Source organism: Lepisosteus oculatus, chromosome 7 (genome assembly GCF_040954835.1).
Source record: "Lepisosteus oculatus isolate fLepOcu1 chromosome 7, fLepOcu1.hap2, whole genome shotgun sequence".
Taxonomy (NCBI): domain Eukaryota; kingdom Metazoa; phylum Chordata; class Actinopteri; order Semionotiformes; family Lepisosteidae; genus Lepisosteus; species Lepisosteus oculatus.
In genome coordinates this window covers 49,624,597-49,651,305 of record NC_090702.1, presented here as the reverse complement: position 1 = coordinate 49,651,305, position 26,709 = coordinate 49,624,597, and the positions used below count along the sequence as shown (strand labels likewise).

General features: G+C 39.4%; 1 protein-coding gene across 29 annotated transcripts in view; it reads right to left on the bottom strand.

Annotated features, from left to right (window-relative positions):
• The window catches only part of plekha5 (pleckstrin homology domain containing, family A member 5), a 171,226-nt gene that overhangs the window by 138,809 nt on the left and 5,708 nt on the right, over nt 1–26,709 (bottom strand). Inside the window, exon 1 of one of the 29 annotated variants that reach the window (XM_069192680.1) lies at nt 13,050–13,081. The exons of the other annotated variants lie outside the window; for them this stretch is intronic. Coding sequence (XP_069048781.1) covers nt 13,050–13,066 — 17 coding nt within the window. The 5' untranslated portion in view covers nt 13,067–13,081. Of the gene's footprint in view, nt 1–13,049; nt 13,082–26,709 lie in introns of those variants that run through there. 29 annotated transcript variants of the gene reach the window in all.

Sequence of the window (26,709 nt, the reverse complement as noted above, 5' to 3'; positions counted from 1 at the left end):
TTAGCAAGATGTTTAGCTCTTGGCTAAAGCTGGGGTAAAATACATTATGGAGGCATCTTCTGTACAGCCTGTGAGAAAACTGCTTTTAACTTTAAATTGATGACCGTGCATATGCATTTTTTTAGATTTAATGACTATCATAAAGGTTAAGTTAGCTTTGAAAAATCAATGTTTCTCTACAAAGGTAACGTAAAACTGAAAAAAATGCAAAATTATCTTTTCGCTTAGGAACTATGATTTTAAAAAAATGAAACCTAGAAACTCTGAACTTGCAGTTCAAATTAGCTCTCCCATGTTAAAAGGAAAGCTCCAATACACTGTACAGAGTCACAACATCCATCCATTTTCTAACTGCATCATCTAATACAGGGTCACAGAGGAAATGGAGCCTATCCAGGCAAGCAACAGACACTTAGCAGGATACACCCTGGATAGGACACCAGTCCATCGCAGGGCACATACAGACATACACACCAGGAGGAGTTTCCCAAAAGCTAATTAACCTACAAGTATGTCTTTGGACTGTAAACACGGGGAGAACATACAAATTCTATAAGGGTAGCACGTGAGGAATCGAACCCAGATCCCCAGTGTCAAGAGGCCACAGTGCTAATATGCTATCCAGGACACAAAAGTACTAGCAAAAAGGGTTTTCTTCTGATTAATACGTTTCTTCACAACAGGAGAAATGAATGTCACCCTGAGATCAATGGTTAAAATAAATGTTTAAAAATGTAAGACTTCACTTGGGACGCCGATAAATTAAAGCTCTCCCGTGTTAAACAGGCACCTGTGTCACAACAGCAAGAAAACCGTGAGCAGACATGGCCTGATGCACAAGGGAGATATTCAGAGAGGGAGTACGAGAAAACTGGTGTGAGTACTTGCTGCTGATTTCAATAGGGAAGGGCCCTGAAGAAACTCCACCCTACTCTTGACGCAGATGACTAGGATGAAAAACGCTTGGCCATTGAGGAAACAACGTTACTCTCATCAAAATAAATTTAAAATGATCAACATTCAAAGCTTACTTACTACTACTTTTTAAAGGCACATAGGAGGTGTTAGAACTCACAATACAGAAGTATGTTCACAAGGACCAAGAATACAGGCGCACACTCTAGAAAGCAGCGAGGAACAGAGGCAGCTCCAGAACACTGCATGGCAGTGCATGAACCTTCCAAATTGCATATCCATTTTGTAAGGTACAAAACCCTACTGAGCAAATAGCAACTGCTCCAATCATCATTTTTCAAACAGTCATCACCACTTCAGCAGAAGGATCAACATATTTGAAAACAATATGTAGGAAAATGTATTGCCTTATATGCATCAGAGAACCTTCTAAATGTTTCAGTGGCCTTTGAGTATAGATCTAGATATTTATCCCTCCTACACTAATAAGAGCGAATCCTCTGCATTTTACCTGACTTAATGTTTTAAACACTTCTTCCCTCCAGGAGGGCACAATTAACTGCAATAAATGTAGCCTTTGCAAATACATTGCAGAGAGCATGAATCCCTTCAGGAATAAAATAAATAAAATGCAGATTAACGAGCATTACTAAAAAACGAATTTCAATAAATATCCGATTGCATCTTCCATCTACATCCACGCACAAATAAATTAAGGCGCTATTGACATTTTAATTAAAACATCAAGCCCGAATTTAAGTCCTGCACACAAATGGAAAACAATATTACAAAGATGCCACCAAATGCCTCCAAGCTATTGAAGATAATCTGAAGTGCATCGCTCAACATTTAATTAAAGTACTACTCACCCACATCATCACCTGCTGCCACATAATTCCTATTCTGCAAACACACGAGCTTGCAGTTGTGGCTGGAAGATTGTAAAAGAGGGACAAATCACAATACACGTTAGATTTTTGCACACTCCACACTCAGCAAAGTCCATGATTACTATATACAGTAAAAAATGAAAGCTTGCACAAAGCTCTGCAGTCTGTAAAAAGACTGTAGCGATCTTGATATTTATATTAAGATGGCATTCACAACTGTCACTAGCCAGAGTTACTGCAAAAAAACAACTAGCATGGGCAAAGTGAAAATGTGTCGTTTTCTTAGAAAAAGCAGCAAAGAGCTTACTCCTTCTCCACAGTTACTGACATGTCCAGTTTGACTTGAAATGGACCACTTAACATGCTGGATCTGTGAATCCAGACAGCACCAGTGCCTCAGTGCTAAAGAGCACAACAGTTCGAGAAGCCATGAAATTCTCACCATCTCTTCCGTCAGTTCTCCTACGACAAGTATTCAAAACCCTCAACGGCACTGACTAAGTCAGCCCAGCGGACTTCTACAGAATCAACAGTGAAAAAGGAACCAGAGGGCACAAGTGGAAACTGCGTTGCAGTGCATTTAAAACCAAGAACAGGAGGCATTTGTTTACCCAAAGGAATCTGGAGTGTGGAACGAACTACCCAGACCGGGGGGTTGAAGCCAACACCCTTGGCTTCCTTCAGGAATTAGCTGGAGGTGACTCCTGGATCAATTTACTACTACCAATTGGCCCAGATGGGCCAAATAGCCTCCTGTCATTTCAAGTGTTCTTATTGGACTTACAGCACAGATCAGAACAATAAAATACTTGATTTTCTGCAATACCTTAAAAGCCTTTTAACCTGCTTGTCTTATTCTGTAACAGGAGTATGTCATATTCATAGTGACTGTGTAGTAGTTCAAGTAGGGACCTGTGGAGCCTCCACACCTGAAGAAGGCTCCACAGCTGAAACGTTGTTTCCTTTCTTTTCTTTTCAGCATGGAATAAACTCGTTACCTGTACTGTTACTGTGTACTGTTTTTTTTTTCCCCACTTCCTAAAGTTTAGGACTTCAGAACAATTTCTGCATAGCAAATTTTTAATGAGGGAGGTTCCACTAAATATTAATTTTATCCAAATTTAACAACAAACTGGCACTTACAAACCACAATGGGGAAAAAAAAACTGGTTTACCCTACATTTCAAATTAACACATCACATGAGATACTTTAAACGTATCAAGCAATGAGAGTATGTTTCGCACCCTCTCCCCAAACTCTCGTAATGATACTACAAGACGAATCCATATAGAAAGGGTAACTACAGCAGTCATCTCTGCAGCAGGCTGATATGTAAGGAATTCCAGTAGTTCTCCCATAAGAATCTTCATGGTGGCTTGCATCAACTAAAAATGTTCTCATTTACTACTTGTAGAATTTATACTCATGGACTATCTCCCATTGAAATACTAACCGCCCAGGGACCTATAAACAAGCTAGTAAAAAAAGATAAATAAAATTGCTCGTCTGATTAAATTTGGTTTTGTTTTTAAAGTTTGACTACTCTCCAGTCACAACAAGCACAAAATGTATCACCAGGATCCCAGAAGAGATTGCTCCATGGAAAACAAGCTTGTGCCACACAAAAATGCAGCTCACCTGTAATTAGGTCTATACACCCCTTTCAAAAGCTTGACTTATTGTGTTGGAATCTTGTAGGAACCTATTTAGGTTTTCACAGTTTCTTCGGGCACACTTTGAGCTCCTAGCTCTGCTGTTATTAGTCCACTATAAACCCGTGATCTTGATATATGGCTGAACTGTATAAGCAGTTTTCCGGTTGCTCACAAGACACGGAAGTCAAATTAAAAACTAAAGGAGGAGAAGGAAAACATAATAAAATAACCAGCTTTTCCAACTTAAACTGGAATGAATATAGTTCACTCATTATTTTGGTAACTTGCTAGGAGACCTCAATTACAAGGTAAAAAAGCAGATTCATTCAACGCATATCTCAGCAGATAAGAATACAGGAATGATGCCGCACGAAACGCGTGGAGATCTGGACAAAGAGTAGCAGCTCCAGCCAAGCAAGAGCAAAAAAGGGCAGCGAAAATGTGCAGAACTGACTGCGGCTCATGTCCCCTCCCCCTGCTGATCAACTGAAAACCTGGCAGGAAATGTACATTAATTACACACTTTTCTCTTCACGGATGGAAAGGGAAGATCGGCCCACATTAATTAGGACTGTTACTGCCCTTCTGAAACATCTCTGCAGAACTAACTACATTGTGTTTTAGGGCCCTTGACCCCGACATCTGTATACCTCTGGGCCGTAATGTTTTTTTAAACACTTGAACTTCTCTTGGCATTACATATGTATTAAGATTTTATTTGCATTTTAAACATTGCTTCGTGGATTCCAACCTAACAGTCACAAATTAGCCAGGGCAAACAGTTGTTTCTAGTTAAAGTCAGAGCTTTACATTTTGTACACAAAAATCCATATTAATTGCAAGTTTAGTAGAGATATTTTTATTGATAAAATCACTTGGGTTTTCTGACAGAAATGAAATGATAATTAAGAGAAAGAATGAAACTCTTGCACATATAAACACCCCACTGTTTTCCCCCCAACACACACAATTTGGAATATCTCTACAAACTATTATCTTAGCAATTCTTCAGCGTGCAGAGTAAATGTTTCAGGCATAATAACATGGACATTGCTGCTAAGTCAAATAAACAGTTCAGTTAAATTCAGTTAAGTTTAATATCAGTTGTATTTCCAGCGATACGTAGGGTAAAAGACAGATTGATTTTTACCCTACCAACATATTTACAGTATGTCACCATACAATTTACTTTTAAACATTACTCATTTTTAAAAAGGACCAAAAACATTCTGTTTTCTTTTAGGAGAATGCAATTGTTTTGCTCTTAAATGTGAAATCATTTCCTGCCTATTCCCCCTGCTGTACGAAAGCTCTCTCTATGAACACTGTAATCCCGGGAGCTGAGCCAGAGGAAGTTGTCAAGTCACCTCGGCAGAGTATTTCCAGCGAAGGGCAGGGAGCAGAATCTTCACTCTATAAGAAGGGTCATGTAGGCGCAAAGCAGGAGCTACACCTGGCCTTGGATTGCTTTGATCTGCAGGTAGATATTCAGTATATCGGCTCCAAGTGTTCAATAGCTCTGTTTTGCACAAGAACAGAGCTGAACTTGATTTGAAGCCTTCGCCTTGTACTGCAGAGGGCCCACAGGTGGGTCTGCTGGATCACCCACAATCTGCTCTACACACTGAAGGGCAAATGAGACCAAGGACAGGTGCACGGGAGATGGGAAGGCAGCAACTTATCAAACGAATAAGCTATTCTGGGAGAAAATCTGAATGTGCTAATTCTTTGAATGATTAGGAAAAGGCCATCATGCGCAAATGCATAAAAGCCGTTTTCTTAATAGTGAAAACTTTAGAAAAACTAAACTCTCGACTCATAGTTATCCACCTTCTCGTTTAAGTTGAGCCAAGTGTTAAAAAGCGCTGTAAGTACAAAAAGCAGTTGTTCTGTATTTTAAATATTGATTGAGGATGCATCACCGTCTCCTCAACACATTTTTTGGGACTTTGAAAAAGATTCAAATGTGTAAGAAACTACCTCAAGTACCATAAATTCTGGTGGACAAAAGCTCAAATCAGTCCTACCGTTCGATTCACTCGTACAGAATGTTAACTTCTTGAAAGGAGGTTATGTTCACAAGCTACCCAGTTGAAGCTTCAAGTTGTTGAAGCTTCTTTCAAGAAGCTAAAGAAAGACTGATTGAGAGCTCTGGATCAGTTAGCTGCTCTCTACCAAACAGGCTAGATGGGCTGAACAGCCTCCTCTCAGTACTAACCTTTACATTCCAACTACAGAATGTACAGGCTCTACATACTGTACGTATGATATTGTTACAGATGGGGGGGCTACGAAACTGGTGAAAATCAGGAATTGACCGAGAGGTTTAGTCAATAAGTGAAATAATTATTCATAACCCCCAACTTGTAAGCGATTCCTAGCAATATACCTGAGCAGTTGGTATAACTGGAGGCACGTGAATTCTTGGTTCTCCGGCACAGCTTTGGTGAAAGGAGTAATAATTTAGGCACACTTGGTAAAAACAAATATTTATTACAATGACAAAACACAAACTATGCTACATACAACATACAAGTTACCTTATGTACAGTATTTACTAACAAGGCGTTTCAGAGTCACCCAGAAACCTGCTACTAAGCACTAAACTCTTAATGCCTACAGAGGCCACATACTGTAAGAGACAAGCTGCCTTCTAACTAAATACAAAGCAACCTGCAGTTAAATCTCTCTCTACACCTCGGATGCCACAAAATAAACGGAAGCCTATATCCCAATCCATAAAAATGCACCCTAAGCTGGAAAGACATTCCTAACTGAGGTATTGTTTACCCGGGAAGCTCAAGTTCCCTAAAAACACAGAATAGCACTCTCTCTCTAGCAAGGTTCAAATGCTTAGCTCCAGTCAGGTGTGATATGAATGATCAAGAAGTACAGTAAGTGCTCTCGCCTGGCGCAAGCTTCAAGTCCCAACTTCTGCGAACTCTCTCTTTTCTTTGTTTCTTCCTCCTCTTTCTTCTTTGTCCTCTCTGAGCTCTATAATGTGATCTTGTTTGTTTTGTCCTTTGCAATCATTAACCCACAACTTCCCTAGGCAAACTAAGATAAACTTTACAATTGTTTCTGCTCAAGGGACCCCCAGACCTCAGCAAACATCCTCTCAGCTTTGAGGTTTGAAGTGTTCACCCTTCCCAGTGTCACAAACTTGATCTGAAATCTAAGAGACACTTCTCAGTCACCTAAATCCGTAACATCATCTTCTCTGGATTACTCACATGTAGGAATTACAGATGTCTTAATACCCTCAATTGTGTCATCGTACAGAAGTGGACTTTTTGGAAAATAAAAGGCTTTTTAGTTAATCAAAGTTTTTCAGTGCGTAACCTTTTCCAACAAGGGCAAAATCTGCTGGTGCCATACAAATATACTGTCAAATCTCAGAAAACCATCAGTGTGAAGGAGGGGGGGGCTCACTGCACAGTTTGCACGAGGTTACACAACTCCATTTTCAGCCTGGCTGCTCGCATACACGCACAAAACCAGAAATGGCATATAGCCACTGATTACCGATTAACGTACAAGCTGATAGGGTTAGGGAAAAGCCTATTCACAAAACGGCTGAAAAAACATTTCTCCCAAAGTCTCCACAAAGTTCTTATACAATATACAATAGTATATCACATAACATACTGTATGGCTTTCCCAAATGTATAATTAATACACTTAGGAAACAAGAGATTGCACAATGGTCAGTCGAAACAGAATTAGCATGCAGTATATAATGTCTACCATATAAGATTCTATTTGGGCTTTCACTACCTTAAGTGGGTTCGGTGCATATCACACAACAACTTCATCTCTTTGCTACATTAAATTTAAACGGCATGGGAAATCCTTTGTTAGGTTGATGGGCCACAGCCAACAAATTATACCGTTCAGCGCACTTAAAACCTTGAAACATGGGCTAATAATATCCCGGTGGAGAAAACTACCACTATTTAATGATCAGGCACAGTGAACTTTGTGCAATCGAGCATACAAAGCACACAATGCCAGGGTGGCCAGCAGTGGAGACGGAGTAAACTCAATCCTGAAGTCAAAGCTAGAAGTAAATGGAAAAGAAATGAGGGAATGGGAGGATAAAACTTAGCACAGGAGCAAATACTACACTTCAAAACTAAATCCCTCGGAATCCGTTCCTCTCTAAGTTATTGTAGCGCATGGTTTGAACCTTACTAGAGCTGACAGCTCAAAGGTTTATTTTTCTTCAGCTTTCTTGAGATGTTTAAAGATTTCTGACTGCATGCCTATTTAACTGCATAAATACAGTACTACAAAAAAGCATGGCTAGTGCACCCCAGATCTAAACAGCAATGTGAAGTCCTTAATATAATGTGTTCCTCGTTATTCAAGATTGATTTACTAACTTGCGCACACAGTGATTCTTTTTTAACACATTTCCATAAGTTACTGTCAATTTAGCCTCAAGTTTAGATGTGCTCCATTTATTTCTGTAATTCTTTCTTTCTAGCTCAAAGTCCCTTGGACTGGATGAGCCGCCCCGTCTTCCTATCACTTCACACAGGGAATACACACAGACAGACACACACTCCTTCACTGAGTCAACCAATATGTATGTTTGGAACCCAGGTTAACAGCTGCAGAAAGAAGCAGCTGGAAGAAGAAGCAGCACAAAATAATGTCATTTATAAAATTATGCATGCTTTCATCCACAAGCCTAACGTATGTGTGTGATCTTGCGGACGGTGCAAAGGATACAGGAAGAGAGGATACCAAGAGATATTCATAAGTATTTGGGGACAGCAAGTATGAGGAGCAATCGAGGTATTACATACTATCCATGCAGCATAATAGGATAGGTATCTTGGAGTTTTTCCAGTTGTGTGTTGTATAAAAATCATCAAAAAGTCTGAAAAAATTAATTATTCTATATAGGGCAGTTTTTATAGAGTTATGCAGAAATCTAGTATCCTGATTTTTGCACTTTGAGATATACAGTAATTATAAATGGTCAGAAGCTATTTGGCAGGCGTAAAGAAATATTTGAAGTAATGTAAAAGTTACATTTCAAAAATGCTTAAGCTAACTTAACTGTACGGCGTAGAGTCTTTAATAAGAGGGATCAATATAAAAATACATTTGATTCAATAAAAGGGGGGAATTTTAATTAAAGTGCCCAAATTACATGAGAAAGTCTTTTTAGTTTAATGCATTCAATCCTAGGAAGCCTCTGGGGATCAGTGCAAAAAATAAAACTATGTATGTGACTCATATCAAAGAAATTCCCATATTAGCCTAGATCTGGCACATATATCAGCCCTTTCACATCCCGTCTAAAACCCCACTTTTCTACTTCAGCTTTTAATTCAGTTTAATTTGTGTATACCAAACTAGTTTGACAGTTTTACTGAACACGGTGTACCGTACCATGAAAGGCACTGCGCAAATATTAGAATAAAAGAGGAGAGTAAGTCCTGGCCTGGTAACAGAAACAACCGAGCTCAGAACAGGAGCCCTTGGACACACAGAAGGGTGAGCAAGTTGGCCAGTAGGTGGGGTGCACCTGTTTTGACACCCTGGGGGATGGGTGGCACCACCCAAAGAATAAGCTCCTGGAAGGAGAGGAGGGCTGCAGCAGTACCCTTACAGTCAGGCTGACCTCTGAACTGTAGCGAAATACAAGCTGGCCTGCTGGTGGCTGACGTCTGTGATGCAGGGGCAAGAAAGGTGTCCTACCTGAGCATCAAAGACCCTAAAGGCAAGTCACTGCCAACTGCAGTTTATGTATAGTGATGGCCCCCTATTTTCTCACACTTTCCACAAGCCCATTTTGTCATTCCACAATTTTTTCAACTTTTTATTTTATTTAAATATTAGTATTCACATTTGACAGGTTTTATTACACTCAGCAGTGGACATTACTTCTCACCATATGGAGCAGAAATAATCATATGTATGGTACATACCAGATTTAGATAAAACTGGATTAAAGCACTCCAAGATGTGCCACCTTCATTTTGACTGCACCTTATTTCCCTCTCTGAGGAATCATTTAAAAGTTACGGAGAAAACCCAAGCAGGTAGGTGCTGCACAAAACTCATCTTTAACAAAATACACACTGTTGCGCCACTTTGTAACACATCTGTGTTAATGAGGGCTGTTCCACATTCACAGTCCAAATCACAGAAACCCTTTCAGTTTGATAAATACTCAAAATTAAACTAAGAGAAGCTAAGACTGAAAGCACAAATGACATTTATTTAAACACTGCTTCTCTTGTTATAAAGAGGATGCCCTTTATAACTTTCTCTCCAAACCTTCAACATATTGAGTAAGCAAATGTAAAAATGCCACTTGTCATTATCGACTTATGTCTTACATAATGTTGATCTCAATGTATAACATTCTGGAGACACTTTAAAACAGTCAATTTAAAGCATACTGTGAGCGACGGTGTAAGCACTGAATGTTAGAAGATGCACAGTAGTGTTACTGGATGGATGGGTGGATGATAAACTAGATGGTTTAGCAGATTTCGGATATTGGAAGTTCTTTGGGACTTCCTCCTACGAGTGCATGTACAGCATACATAAAAACGGCAGAAGACACTGAAGGTAAAGCAAGGCAAGGTTTAAAGAATTTGGAGGTGAAAATGACAGGACCAGGAATGCTATAATACAAACGTGGAACAGTTGCTACTGTAGCTCTCTATGGAGAGAGCATCTGCAGAAGACGAACACGCCGATCAGCGTAGCCCCAGCTCAGGGGAAAGCCTGCAGCTCAAATGAGGGTTAGGAGTTCAGAAGCTGATGCAATGAAAAGGAAACCAATCGGGGCTACCCAGAGACAGATTCACTGACTCTCGGCAAGATATGGGCTAAAAAACGGGAGAATGAGACTGTTTAACAAGCTTCTTCACACCAAAATGGCTGTTAAAATGTTTTAAAAAAAATGCACAATAGGCTTAGGTAAAAAAAATAATTTAATGCTACATAAATGATTTTCTATTAAGTTTTAATCACAAAAAAATATTTTAATATAATGAAAGGGATATTTTATAAATGCTAATAATGTGTTTTTAGTTAGGTGTTCTGTGATAAAAATGTTGTCAAGTCCCTGAAATCAGATGTGGATCTAAATATGCTTTCGTCTTGTACAGTAAACTACTTGGACTCCTTGAAACAATTTCCCCATTTTCTGATCCCTGCTATATTCCTTTGTTTCATATGCGACAAAATTGCTCACATTGATTAACACAGGCTAAGTCTATGTTGCTATGATCCCTGTCGTATTTTATATTATTTTAAGGGGAAATTTTCCCCACGTATGTCATTTAGCTCTACGTTGCACTTTTCTGGTACTTAACCTAGTGTTTAATGGGGAACCGCCTGTATTAAATTGCCTCTATGACAGAACACAGTGAAATATTAAATGCTCACTAATACCAAAAATACAACCGTAAAGGGCATTAAGCCAGTAAAAGGTCTGGACAGTAAATTTACTCTTCTACTTAATTTGTGTTTCAGCCAAACTCATTGTTTAAGTCTTCATGGAATAACCAGGAATTAGATAATTAAACAAAATTAGCACATCTACTCTACACCGTAGCTGAAATGTAGAGCAAAAATCACATTAGAATTCCTCACATCAACAATGTTGTTGCAATCCAGGGAAAGAGGAAGGCTTTTAATGTGTCTGTATAACAAAAAAACATCATTAGGGTCTTTGGAGAATCATTTGATATGTCGATGCATCCTGTTAGTAACATTTTCAAACACCTCATAACAATAAATGGATTTAACATGTTACATAATTCCTAAATAAGTAATGCTCCATTTAAGCTCCATGTTGCTTAGGGATTCCACAGGAAAGCTTTTAGGCAGTCTAATAAAGATGGCATAAAATTTCATAAGGATCATCATCCCCTGAGCTCAGGCTGCTCTTTCAGGTCAGTTTATACATAATCTGTACTGCAACGTTATCTGTACAAAATCATAACCTTGTGACTTGTCTACTGACCCCCTCTTTCAAGATGCATTAACTGTAATAACTGGAAAGGTTAAACCCTCACTGTATTTTTACCACCCATCGAACGTATGATATGCAGTACTTGATGATCTTTCATACTTCCCACTGAATGCTGCTTTAAAACCGCCAAACCTGTGCATTTGCCCCCGAGTGGAATCTCAGGGTCTGCTAGAGACTGAAGTATAGGCATTTTAAAGGGAGCTTAGAAAGGCCACTGTAATGAAAACCGCACATCTTCTTTAATATCACAAAGCACATGAAATAAAACTGGAAGCCAAACTGAAAAAAAGAAGACATAATACCGTACATTTAACCGATTTACCACATTTTTCATGCATTTGTGTCGTTATAATAGACAAAAAGCTACAACAGACTATCACTTTTGTATCAGTGAGTATTGGGAAGGGACTGTAAACTCACTTTTACCTCCTGTTTTTAACAAACCCATTATAAAAAGCTCGTTAGCTCTGGCTGTATCCCTCATAATTTTAATAACACTGTCATTCACAAGTGAAGATCTTCCTGACAGGATCATCTTCTTTTGTAATGAAGAGGCCTACAACTCGAAATGAAATTAGTAGTAAACATGACACCAGAATACTTTCTAAAGTGACCGAATTGGAAGCCTCCAATACATTATAGTGTGCTATAAGATCTTGTAGTATCTGGAGAGTTGCATTTCTATCATAAGGATGCAGTTTTGGTTTAACATCTTTCTAAATGAGTGCTTAAATACTCAAAATCCGCAACTATCAGCAAGGAAACAAACTTCATACAAGCACAAGTGCATCAAAAACTAAATAATATTTTATTTCTTTGCACATTTTTCCAAATGTTCAGTTTTGGCTCATGTTGTATTAATCTGCAGTCTAGAAAAACTTCCATATAACAGGAATCTTTTTTGCCTGTATAATAAAACAGGAAGTTTTAAGAAAAAGTTTAGACATGTTTGCACATTTGAAAAAGTACACCTAGAAAAAATAATCCCTTAGGATATGGTCATCAGCTATTTAAAATACAGGGGTGAAAACTGCCATATAAAGAGTTCATTAAAAATCATGACAGTGTTTCACTTCCCAGTTACGGTATAATTAAATTTACCATAAAGCAAGCTCACAAGAATGTACAATACTGCTTACTGCTGTAAATCATTTCCTCATTACTGTAACACTTCAGCACCTACAATTCAGAACGTGATTAGCAACATCATTCAAGTAACTCCATCAAGACCTTTATAATTTAAATCAATAATGCTCAGGCCATCAAAACGATAATTAATTGAATTTCTGCCGTCATGTTTGTCATGTGGAATGATTTATAAAACAGGGACATGCACTTTCGTCAACCTTTTTTTTTTTAAATCAGGCTGTGCATTTCATTACATCGGTGGTGTATTTTCATAAAGAATGCAAAAATCACCTTTCAGCAAGACCATTTGACGAAGCAATTAAACAAAGCTCATTTAAAAAAAAAAGGCTAATTCAGTCTGTTCCAACTCCTCTATTGCCCATAAGGCAAACCCTACTAAGCTAAGCAACCCTGTCAATGTACCTCATAAAACAAAACCACAGCAAACTCACCAAAACATCTGCTTCATATCAGGAGGAGATCCTACCAGCGTTTCTCCAAATGCAGTATTGTCAAAACGCATAAAAGTGTTTGTGTGCAGACACTTCATTAAATGGTGCTATCATTTTCTCCCTTTTTAGTTCTGAACAAAACACAGATTAACTGCCAGATTATTTTCCATTCCCATTAATCGCCTGTGTAAAAAGAAAATCTGTCAGATTGGATGACACTGTTCCTGAAATCAAAACCACATGACAGGTTGTTTTGCATCAGCAGTTAAAGCTCTTGAAAGTGGGTGTTCTTCATGCTGTTGTTTTTAAACCCACACTCAATTGCCACACTACACCAGAGACAGCATATAGTCGGCACTTAAAAATTTAACATCACCAAATCACCCTTTGTATTGTTTTTCCTTTCAGAAAAAGGCCTGGAATAAAGGCACTTTTACAAAGAAGCTATTTGGCCTGTCCAGCCCATTAGCTTTTCAGTAGTTAACTGGACGACATCCACTGGTTTCATCCAGAAACAGGATACCAGCTTCAGCAACAGGCACCCTTTATGAATGTATGCCTAAAGCACTGTATAAAATAAACAACCAGAGGTAATGAACTGTATTTTATGCTGAACAAACTGGAAAAACTATATTCTTGTATTCTAACACAACTGCTCAGAAAAAAAAGGATTCTGTTAACAAGTCATTTTATTTCACAAGAAGACAGGTGTTGAAGTGATGGGCACCCCTAAAGATTGTTATGAGTAGAATCAAACAAAGTTTTAAATAACATTCTACTTTTAATGTTCATCTCAGTCTTAAAGAACCATATTGTGGTCTACAACATGGTGCCCTGTTTCAATGGGGTATAAAACAGCAGTAACACACATGTAAAATTCCTCTGTTACCCATCCATCACCATAGGGAAAGGCAAAGAACTTCCAAATGAAAAAGACAAATGCTTGCTGAACCTCACATTTCAGGCAACGGGTACAAAAAAAAACAACTAAATACACCTAATACTATTCGGGCAATAATAAAGAAGTAAGTAAAATAAAAAGCACTGAAACAGCTGTAAACACGCCTGGTGTACAGCCGCAAGCGTACAGTATCTCGCCCTCACGCACAGTGAGGAGGGTGGTTAAGGACGCACAGAAAAATCCAAGGGCCACAGCTGGAGAACAGCTTAGGGTCAACAAATCTACAGTTAAGACGTCACCTCCATAACAATAAGCTACTTGAAAGGGCTGCCAGAAATAAACATTTACTGTGAGCACCAACAAGTTCCTGGAGTTTGCAAAAAGTCATTGGCACCTGGATCGGACCCAAGCTCTCTGGGCACACGAGCTGAAATGAGAGCTCTTTGGGTCCGCACACCAGCGGTGGTCTGTTGTGGAAAGAAGGATTTGCATGCATGCAAGCTGATGCAAGGACTCAACCTAGCACCAGGGCGTTTTAGACAAAAACCTGTTGGGTTTCTTTTTTAATTCCAGGAGGCTTAAACACGGCCACAGGTGGATCTTCCAGCAAGATGATGACTCCAAACCCACGACAAAATCCATAAAGAAATGGTTAGCTGACGAAAATAAGAACAGCTCTGGACCTCAACGCCACAGACAACCTGTGCTTGGACTTGAAGAGGGCAGTCCATGAGCACGGATGAAAAGAGATCAAGCATCTGGAAAGATTCCACATGGAGGAATGGAAAGATCCCCCCCTGATGTGTTCTCCAATTTCACAAAACTCTCTAGAAACAGTGCTGTTATCCCTGCAAGGGGATGGTGCACAAACTACTGAAAACAAGGATGCCAATAACTGTGGATCTTATTTTTTAAAATAAAGATACAGCACATTTTGAAAAATGTGCTATTTTGGGCGATTCCTCTGAATCATTACTAAAGTAAGGTACTGTATGTCCCACATCTTGGGAAATTAGAGTATAGCTCATTATCCGTTATGTTTCTTTTGTTTCTTTTTTGCTCATCCTTATCAAGGGTGCCAGAAACTTCAATGTTTTCCGCACTTGCTACTCTTTGTGAAAATATATATGCAGTTCTCAGCTTACACAGCAGATGCAATCCTGCAAGATGCTGCATAGCTCAAATCCTAATTAAATTCCCCACAGGAATGCATGTAAATAAGGAGGGGGGCTTCTAGGTCCACTCCCAGCCAGAGGGCTGAACTTCCCAGTGAAACTAGTTAATCATTTATTCATGAAGGATGGTCCTACAGTTATACTAGAAGACATTTATTTTTTTAAATAAATGTGCGCTCTGATTTAGCGATTCCATGTGAAAGGAAGACTGTAGATAGAGGTGGTTGGAAAATGCGGGACTCATGTGCCCACAGACACTTCTATACTGACCAACTAACTTCAGTTCTTTTAATCTGTGTCAGCCTTTTATGAAATGCCACTTAATACCTCATAATATTATATTATCTTTTCTTATACAGGTTTTTACTAATTGTGTATTGTTTTGTTTAAATCATTTTATTTAAACTATTGAATGTTGAGGCTGATTTTAAATTACTTTAAATTAATGGTGTTTTTATTTACAAATCCTTGAATCCTTGGGAAAGATGTTTTCCCACAGCTTACTGTTACGGTTTTGTGAATCTGTAGATCTGATATGATATACAGTAGAGAAGGCGCAGAGTAAGCCTGTATTGATGTATTAAACGGGAGACAATGGGAGCCGGTCAGTGACTGGAGGAACAGGAGTCAAGGAGCCCAGCTGTCGGCGCGTCACTCAAGCGTTTCTATTGTACTCCTCTGGCGCTGCAGTGCATCGTCTCAAACGCCCCGTCAAGCTGCCTGTCGCTGGCTGCGCCAATGTGAGTTAGTGAGCAACAATTCATCCCAAATTAAGAACCAGTATACAATTCTGAGGCACATTAAACTAAAAGCGTGCAAAATCAAGGGCACGTACACAACTTCCTGTGGTTTTGTTGCGATTAGGTGACATAATGCTGTCTACAGTACAAAACTTTTATTTAAAAGCAACACCTCTAAGCTTTTTTATTTGCTAAAAGCAAAAGGCTTAAATCAGCACATCATACTGTTAAATTACTATCTGCTGGGTAAACAGTTGTGAACTTAAAAAAACAGTCTTTTATATTCTTATTTTTTATAACATTTGAGTGCATTTCAAAGAAATTAACCACAATGTTATTCTAAGGAGCTGCATGAACATCTCCTTTGGGACCAGTTTCATGTTCCCCCCCCAGTAGACTTTGTTGGGTGTATTAAAAGATCTTCAATAATGTTCATTCAATCTGTAAAACTAAAAACCTCAATTTCCGAAAACTTGGAAATTAATGCAATTGTCTAATTATCGCCAATATTAATTTTGTTTATGCGATATAAACATTTCGTATAAGGAGTTATGTGCTATGGTTTAGCAGCAGCAGTATTACAAAATGTAGCCCGATCAGAAGTCAGAAGCTATGCAAGGCTAAGACTGAGCAGTACTTAGTGAGACATCCCCAGGTAACACCAAATTGCTGCTCCAAGTGGTTTTTGTGGACCAGTAGGTGGCGTGCTGCCCTCTAAACTACAATACTGAAACAAATGCACCACTATGGTGATGAGGACTCTGTGCAGAAGGAGGTGCTATCCTTTGAATAAGACAAACCAAGGTTTTGACAATTTGGTTATTAATGATACCCTGGCACTTTTCAGTTGGTTAAGGATGTACATCCTGGTGGCCTAGGTTAATTTCATTCTGGTCTTGTACAATCTCATTTTTTGTAAACCCCCCCCACTTAATCCAACTGGTTATTCGATTTCTCTCTCTCCTCTACCTGAGCTGCTGTGTAGTTAGGCTGTTGGCACATGCTTAGTACATGTTGTGTCACCCATTTACAGTACATAGTACACAGTACGGTAGATGCCTTTAAATACCAAATGGGTAACTATCATAAAAAGTAAACAAACTGTTGACATCAATTTAAATATGCAACCTTAACTCTACCCACAGATATCATAAGCCATTAGCAATTGATTCCTTAATAAATGTCAGCAGTGCCAGGACATTCATTTACAGCAATCAATCAGCCCAACATGTATGAATATGTGGATATAATAATGGCAGATAAGTTCGCAAAAATACACGCGATTCACAGAAATCTGGATTACACCACTAGCTCAATCCATTACAACACAGGCTATAAACCCAACAAATAAAACTCATTCTCCAACTCGGCAGCCAGCAGACCTAGACCATGTGTTTATATCCTCACTATTTTTAAAAGCATAACCTTGTTTAAATAAATCTGCTTATGTTAAAGACTTTGCGGTCTCTGTCAAATATTTACAATTTATTATACAATGCACACTGCTTGCTTTAAAATAGAGGACAATCCTTCACAAATCATAATATAGCATCAGAAAACATAAAAGCACACCAGGCACCAAAAAGCAAATAAGCATTTCCTATTTCTTCAATAAGACTCTCTATCCCACAGTCATCTACAGCATGTACAATCTCAATGTGCCACAATATCGTATTTCCCCAGTGAGAGATGATGCTTGATATTCTTCATCTGTTCACAATAAAAGTAGGTAACATTACCAATCCACGGCTTGGCTCCTCTCTCAGCATGTACATACTAGACATACAGTACATACACTTGAACTTGAACTTTATTGCCATATGCAACCGGTACTGGTACAATGGAATTCTTACTTACAGAAAGTCTCTCAATTGTAAAACAAGTGTAAAAAACAAAACAAAGTGCAAACAGTGCATCAAGACAATATACAAACATACAATAGACAATGTGCAAGAAAACATGTAGACAGTTTGAATGTAAACAATACAGACGTGTAAACAATGACTGGAGATGTGCAATAGACAAGAAGTCATAAAGAGGTAGCTGGTGATGGTGTAGGTGTGGTCCAAGGGGGATGGCTAAATGTGTTCGCCAGTCTCACTGCTTGTGGATAGAAGAGCTCATGCCCGGGGTGGTGACTGTCCTCTGTGATGGCCAGAATTCTACCACGGCACGGAATTCCACACTCACTACTGTAGCCAGCAACCATGTCATCCTGCAGCTCACAACTGGCAACCCACTGAAGCTCAGCACGTGTGAGCCTGATCAGTACCTGGATGGGAAAATCTAAGGCTTCTGCTGGAAGAGGGGGTATTCACCCTGAGGTCTGTGTGGGTCCTAATGCCCCAGTATAGTGATGAGTACACTACACTGTAAGAAAAGGGGTCGTCCTTCAGATGAGACGTAAAATTAAGGTCCTTAATCTCCAGGGTCATTAAAAATCCCAGGGCGTTTTTTCAAAAAGAGTAGGGGTGTTAACCTGGCCATATTCCCCATTGGCCTTTACCAATCATGGCCTCCTAATAATTCCCATTTATGAATTCATCACTCAAGACCATTGTTTGCTAGCGTGTGGGAAGAGAACTCTGCGTATCATGGGTTCCGTTGCATCAAACAGGTGGGGGCTGCACATTAGCGGAGGGGAGTCCCCATTACCTGTAAAGCTCTTTGAGTTGAGTGTCCAAAAAAAGCTCTATATAAGTGTAAGGAATTTTTTATTAGCATTATTATTGTCTTAAATATCACATCTCACCATTTCTGCATTAGATATTAAAATCTAATTGTTCTGGCACTATAGCGCTGCAATACTTAGCCTACTATAGTGGTTCCCACTTCTGACATCTTATTTTTGTGCTTACTGTACATAAATCCATGAAAAACATTTGTGCAACTATCTCTTCCCAGCTTATACGGATACAAGTGAAGACAGACCAAAATTGGGATCGGCTAAAGTGCATCTTGAGTTTTGTAGGGAAACAAAAGGTTAAAGAGAGAAAGCTTTAAATTTCATTGGCAAAACCCAAAAGTACTGTACAAGTATGTCCAATCTAGTAATGGTGGCCAGCTAAATGCCAACAGCACCTAACGCTCCCAGTGTAGACCTGCACTAATGAGAAGACTGCGTGCCCATCACTTAAGACTAACGGGTGCCAGGACAAATGTATTGTTTGAAATGCAGCCGACTTAACTAAGGTTATCCACAGCATCGTTAAACTTGCAGGATGAAGTTCACTGAGTAAATCTACTTCACTCTATTACGATCTGTGGCATAGATTAATTTAACTAGTACCGGCTGGACAGTAAAACCTGTATTCAAGAACTGGAAAGCACAAACTTAGCCTGTTTCCTTATTTAATCACAGTTATTTGGATTCAGGTCTTCAGCTTGACCGATGCAGAAGTAATGCGTATTATGCCAGATGGAGAGATATGGGTTAAAAGCTAACTAATGACTGTCTGTTACAGGAAGCAGCTAACGATCTCTAATGTTCCCTTTCAGACCACAAAACACTTATTTAAAAATCCCAGCTGTGAAACACAGCTATAAAAATCGGCATCTTTCCTTAAGACTTACAAGACTTTTAAAATTTAGACATCTCACACTTTGCCCAGATAAGATGTTCTACTGCAGGGGTGTCCAATCCTGGCCCTGCGGGGACAGTGCGTCTCCAGGTTACATTCCAACTCCGCTCACCACCAGATGAGCCAGCTGGCTTCTTGCTAAACTGGACCAGTTTAACAATGTCTCCCAGTTCTTCAGGTAGGTGCTCCTGCGTTATAGACCTGCAGGACACACCAGCCCCCAGGGAGCAGGACTGGACACCTAAGGTCCCTGCACTGTATACCCAGCTCCACCAGGCACTACAAGGGTTACTTTCCAGCATGATGGTGGGAGGCATCAGCTGCTCTGGGTTCACACCATCTTTAATCCATTACAGACACTGCTATGTGCTGACCAACAAAACCCGATGAATACAACAGCAAGAGCAGAAATGAGTCCTTTTAGTCTACAGCTATAATCAATAGCTCCTTTTACAAACATTATAAGACTCTGAAAGAAGTCCTAGGCATCCATTATGTTGCAATTTTTTTGCTGCCACGGGACTTACACCATGAGCTTTTGAATGATGGAGTTTAGCCATTCTTGGGCCTTTCAGACAGTGGCTTTGTTATAACTCGGTTATGAATTGTTTAATTATTTACAACTGATTAAATGCCCACTCACAGCCCAAATGCAATTATCTTTCCATAAAAAGTTAAACCAAATGTAATTACAGGTGCCAAGGAACAAATGTTACCTATATACCGTCATGATTTCAGTTTTCCATTATAACGTACATTTTTGGCACCGGATTTTTTTTAATTAAGACGCATACGGCAAGTATCTTTCAATGGAGCCCAATCAGAGAACTATTGTATTCCAAAACAATAACTATTTATGAATGTTTTTATACATTCTTATCCATTATCCAACACTTATTCAGATTTAGAATTTTGACATATTAGCCAGCTGCTGTAGAAAATGCAGTCGTACACAGCCTGTGGAACAAGGAGACGAGGGAAAGCTGCACTCGCAGTACAAAGAAACCACATGTTCGGTGGTGACCAAACAACTTCATTACGAAAAAAAGTATTTAAAAACTTGGACTTTACATGGAGATGAACATGTTGTGTGTATGTATACTGTTACTGTGAAAAAACACCATGTTTTAATCTTTATAATTCTGTCCAGCCATGTTATAAAACTTGGCTCCTTGGGGGAGTATAACTATAAATCTAGATGCCACAAGTGCAACGTCATTTGCTGAATTTGACGTCACCCAAGATCATTGCAAGACTACTGTAAGAGAATGTAGGATATACCTTGTGAACTCAGAAGAGAAATCAGGAAAATGAATGTCCATGACATGTACAGACGCCTTAATAAGAGGCAGATCCAGTTAAGGCCCACTGGAATTAAATAAAAACCAGATATCTGTTCTACATTAATTTTACATACAATGATGGGCATAAAGAAGAATCTCATCATAGTATCCAACAGCAGCTATACTTTAGCCAAAAGCATGACATTTATATTAGAAAGGGGGATTTATAAATATAAAGTAAGGATTCAAATTGTAATTACATTCACAAAAACCTATGAAAGTTTACAACCTTTGCCTGATGGAATGGCTATATGTTAAAAGCAAAAAAAAGTTTTGAACAATTTATATTTGCATCTATATTTTGTACTTTCACACCCTTGAAAAGACTTCTTAGTGCAACAAAAATAACAGCGTAATTATTTAAAATAATGCCGATTTGAAGAAGGGAAATTGGGAGGCTCTGTGAAAGGAAGACCTGTGTTGCATGAAGTCATAAAACATATCAAAGGGAAATCGCTTTCCAAGAGCTTGCCTGCAGGCAGAACACTGCTTCACGCCCTCCGCCTTGGCCGATACAGACGGGCTGAGCAGTCAGTGCGAGTAAAAAGCACGCTGTGCTCATCATGCTGTGTCAAAACACCTTGGCTGTGACCACTGCAGGGTCTTCTCAATCACTGCAGACTGCATAGTGCCTTGAAAGAGAGAACACGGCTCGCTGTGTTTCCGCACAGCAGCTCTACAGTCTAGAAGGCAGCCTTCACAGCTGTGAGGCAAATTTCCAAAGTGCTGCTCTTCGTTAGGCGTGCTTTTCTGTCTAGAGCCAGGACTTCAAAAGCTAGAAGTGTTGATGTACAAGCATTAACTACAGTATACATGGTTTAGTCCTACACTGGCAGTTAAAAAAAAGTAAGGAAAATGATCTGTAAGCATCAATATATTTAAATACTCTATGACTTCCATGACTTATTTTCCAGGACTCTTATTGAAATACGGTCTTGGGCGTATTTTACACATTTTCTAAAGTGTTTACTACAGCTTTTTTTAAGAATTATTTTAGAGGAGAAGCTGAAGCATTTTTTTCCCCGCTCATCATGCATTGCACTTGTTCAGGAGGTGGGAATCTAAAACGAATGATACAACGGGAAACGGAGAAAGCTAGACTGACCAGTACAACACAATTTCAATTACCCCTTGTATCTATCCCAGACATGTTTGGAAGATTAAAAAAAAAATGCAGGGTGTCCCACGTACAATTCAAAGCAAAAAACACGTCCAGTACTTCCTCACGCTAATTCTTCACTCTGAACCTACAGTACATATCTGCTCAAGTTAACCAACCAATCAATGCATTCATGTCTGCAAAAAGTCGTTCCAGGCTCTAAAAACATTCAGCCAAGTGAGATATTCATTGACTGTAACTGCCTGATTGACACAGCCATGAAATCCTTCAGGTTGTATGAATGGGAGATCACATAGAACTGAAACCTAAAACACTGCGTTTCAACTAAAGCTACAGGATGCTTCAGAAAATCCAGAATTCATCACATAATCTGAGATTCAGAGTGATTGCAGTTTGGGGAAAATGTCACTATTGTCTTTAAGTAACACTAAAAGTAATACAGTCACAGCTTGGCAGACCCAAGTTCATATCATGGTGTAATTTAATGCGTCTTCAACAAGACATTTGCAATGAGTGCTGGAAGAGACCTTGTTGTTACCTGCACTTTTTTTTTTAAATACAATACAGTTAAAGTCATTAGAACTTGAAATCATTTGTTTATATTAAATCTATGTGAACAAAGAATAGCTGCTCTCACCTGCGTTCAACCCAAGACAAAGTAACAACGTAAACGACACAACTTTCCCCAATTCAAAAGGTACGCACCTCCGCCTCATCTCCCTCGACCACAGCGATCTCAACATCCATTTTACCCCGATCGGAACTCCTCGGCCGGGCTAAACCCTCTTCAGATTCTCCCTTTCCATCCCCCCTGACTCACAAAACTGGCAACCAAGTGAATCTTAACTTCTCTCGGGACGGCTGCCCTCCCCCCCCACGCTCTCTTATGCCTCGAGTACTCCAGGTTATTTTAATAACTAGTTGCCAGCCTCACCTCCTACAGTCATGACTACTACGCCTACTGCTACTTTCACAGGTTTGAGTCTCTTTTTACGGATGTTGATACTATTTATTTAATGGAGTTGCGTTTTGGAGTTTCTTCCTCTGCCCCTATTCAAGGCAGACTTCTCTGCTCTTTGGGCATTTTTTTTTTACGAACCTCATCAATGAGGCCATTAAATATGGTCGTGTGCCTATAGGCTGCAGGACCACAGCGTTTGCTAGTGCTCTTTGGAGCTGAGCTTTTAAATCACCAATGCTAATTGATGCTGTTAATTGATCTGCGTGCTTACTTAGTTGCTTCGGCACTCAGTCCTTTGGTTTAAAAATACCCTATTTCAAGTGATTTTTTTTCTAATAATATATGCATACAGATCTTTCAAAAGTTTCTCCTTCATGTGCTTTTAACCATTTGCTCTCTTACTTTTGTCAAAATGATCACCAGTCATAACAGGTGGAAAAAATATATTTCTTGCTCTGAAGGTCCATTTTATTACACTGCATTTATTGTGGTCTTTATTATTTGTGTTGCGTGTTCAGTGGTTTGAGGTATCTGAAAATGGTTTAGAAGTGAAGTATATTACTACTGCAATCGCTACAGGAACTCCACGCCTTACATAAGGGGAACATTCCACACAACTTTATGCAAGCAAATATTTGCGTTAGCCAGAACACTTTTGTACAGAACATTCACACTTACTACTGCTATCACCATCATCATTATTACAGTCGACTGTACGGTACTTTAATAATAAAGCTGTACTATCACACAGTAATTGTACAGTGCTTTTTCACAGCACAAGCACCTTTCACATCACTTTAAAGCTTCTCAGCCATGACCACAAAGGTAACACTCCAAACCCACAGCAGGGATTATTCTATTTAACGCACACATTAGAAATAATACGTACACAAGGCAATGTGAAAAGGGACGAGGGGAAAGTCAGGGTTTTCCTATATTTCACCTCTCCCGCTTACCTATTTCCACATCTTTCTCTTTCAATGGTTACCCTTCCCTGACCTGCTCTCCCACCTTTGCTTCCTCTACGCTTTCACATCTCATGCCTATCGACCCTAATGCTCCTTGTATTTACGCAAAGTAAATGTTCAAGACTGGATATCACACACTGGATAAAGACATGCGATAAGCAAACAAATATTAGGAGGATTGTGCTGGTCTACAGACACCTGCATTGAGTCCTGACACACAGAAGACGTGATAGATGGATTAATACCTTCATTCATTTATTTCTTTTTTAATTGTATAATGTTAGCATGCCCAAAGGGGGTTGGTGCTATATAAAAATAAATGGAATTGAATTGAAATATTAGGCTAATAGAATTTCTGCAAAATCCATTGCCTCCATAAAATCCTCTCCTTAAAAGTTTCATTTGCGAGGAAGAACACGGACGTGCAGGTTCTTAAAATATGTAACACTTAAAAGGCAGCTTCCACAATGTAGGCCATATGAAACAGTAAACTAACCAGCATTTGTTAACTTCATTATTGCTCCCCTAACTCTCAGCCACAACTCCTAACAGGCAAACAACTGATGGCCCAACTCAAGGGGCACTTTATGAAAAATCTTCCTTCACATGACAAGTTTATGAAGGAGTCATTTCATCATGTGGCATAAACAATAAAGGCAATGAATCTCAGTAATGAGAAGAGCACACGGATAATCTCCGCCACCAGTATGCTACTAAACCAGAGAACCAGAGGAAAGGTTACAGACGACAGGAGGCCATTGGGCCCTTATAACCCAATCGGTTTCAGTTGCCGATTAATCCAAGATTCCCATCTAGCCATTTCGGAAGGAAGCCAGGGTGTCAGCTTCAACCACATAGCTGGGTTGCCTTTTCCCCCCATGCCCCTTTGTACAAAAGGAGGTCCTTTTCTCCATTATTAATACACTTCCCCTTACTTTTTGACTTGTGTCCCCTGATTCATGTTTAAGGCTGATTCTGAAGGAAGCTGCTGGACTGACTTTGTCTGCTTCTCAACTCTGATCCTGGCAAGTCTCCATCTGCTCAGTTTCATTCCAGTTTGGCCCTTATTTGATTGCCAGTGCTAACTGATGTATGTAATAGATCTGCTTGCTTCTCTAGACTTTAATTTAAAAAGCACCCTAGTGAAAGTTTAGCATTATCAACAACTTAAGAATACAGAACTATAGAGAGTTTCTCCCCTACATCCTAATTAGGAATATGACCCCTTAATTCAGAATAGCAAACTTAATAGCTGATCAATTTGCAATGAAGAGATACAGGTGAGAATGACAATATAATAAATACTCCCAGAATGAGTGTTTGTGGCTTTGGCTAAGGGTTAATACAACAATTACAAATGTCTTCCATCTTTTAAAAAGCTTAAAGAATTTAATTGAAATTAATTTGTGTATAATAACCTTGGCCTATGCAACAGGCATAAGGCATAGAGGTTTCCAAGAAGGTAACAACACAGACACTCGTCTTCACTGGGAGTTCAGGCTCAGTGTCCTCACCTACTGTATATTCGCAGCAAACAAGCACTGTAGATAGAAAAAAAGTGCTTTCAGGAAGGAGATTAATAACACACATTTAAGCATTATTTCTTTCATAGCCCTTGACAAGTTCAGAAGTGCAGCTGGAGACACTCAGGTGCACCAACTTTCAACAGAAGGATGGTTCAACAATAATAACAGCAGCAAGAAAGAAAAGTGGCACAATCTATTACTCTCCCAAGAATACTCCGCAATGTGCAAAAATAACATTCTGAGCAGACCTCTATTTATAGATATTTATAGCTTAATTCATAAGGGGAATTCAAGAGCGTCACTGTAGGAACATAATGGTTGGAATTATTCCCTCATTTTCTGGGACAGTATGCTGTAGGACAGTACCAGGACCACTAATAAGAGTGTAAACTTTGGGGTTTGACAAAACATTTTATTTTTTCCCCTCAATTCAAAACCTGCAGCACTTGACACCTGAAGAAGGCTCAGCAGCTGGAACACTGTTTCTCCTTTCGACCCGTCAGCGTGGAATTAACCTTTACTTGTTCCTCTGATGCACCTTTTCTCAACTTTTCTAACCTTTACCTGCTATTTCAAAAGCGGAGCGGAGCGGTGGCTCTGTGGCTAAGGATCTGCGCCTGTGACCGGAAGGTTGCCGGTTCAAATCCCGCGGACGGCAGAGGAATCCTACTCCGTTGGGCCCCTGAGCAAGGCCCTTAACCCCAACTGCTCCAGGGGCGCCGTACAATGGCAGACCCTGCGCTCTGACCCCAAGCTTCTCTCCCTGTCTGTGTGTCTGTGTCTCCATGGAGAAAAGGCTGGGGTATGCGAAAAGACGCATTCCTAATGCAAGAAATTGTATAGGGCTAATAAAGAAATAGCCCTTAAGCATACCTCAAGGTAGAAAGAAAAATCAATGAATATTTTGTCCTCATATCAGCTACATATCTATACCTTCAAACTTACGGAAGTATTTGTCTTGTGAAAGTGGAGGGAAAGGTAGGAAAACAGCTTTGAGAATCCCTTTTTGAAGTTTTTATTCTTTCGAATGTCTTTTGCTACTGGAAAATGAAACGCAAACATTCACACCTGAATCCTGCGTGTTCCTTGACAGGAGGCTGCTACAGTCCGCCAGTGCCTCACAACAACACCCACAGTCTTCGGTACACATTATTCTCTTGCTTTCATCTTTTTTTAATTCACTTCGTTTTTCACGATGCTACTCCTACTGCACAACATCGAGCCGTTTTCAAAGCTTTCCATTTCAGAGGAAAGTTTTGCCTCCACTTTCCGGAAAGTAACTGTACAGCTTAAAGGGGCAACAGCAGAAAAGGTGGTGAAGAGATTACAAAATAACACTTTTTAC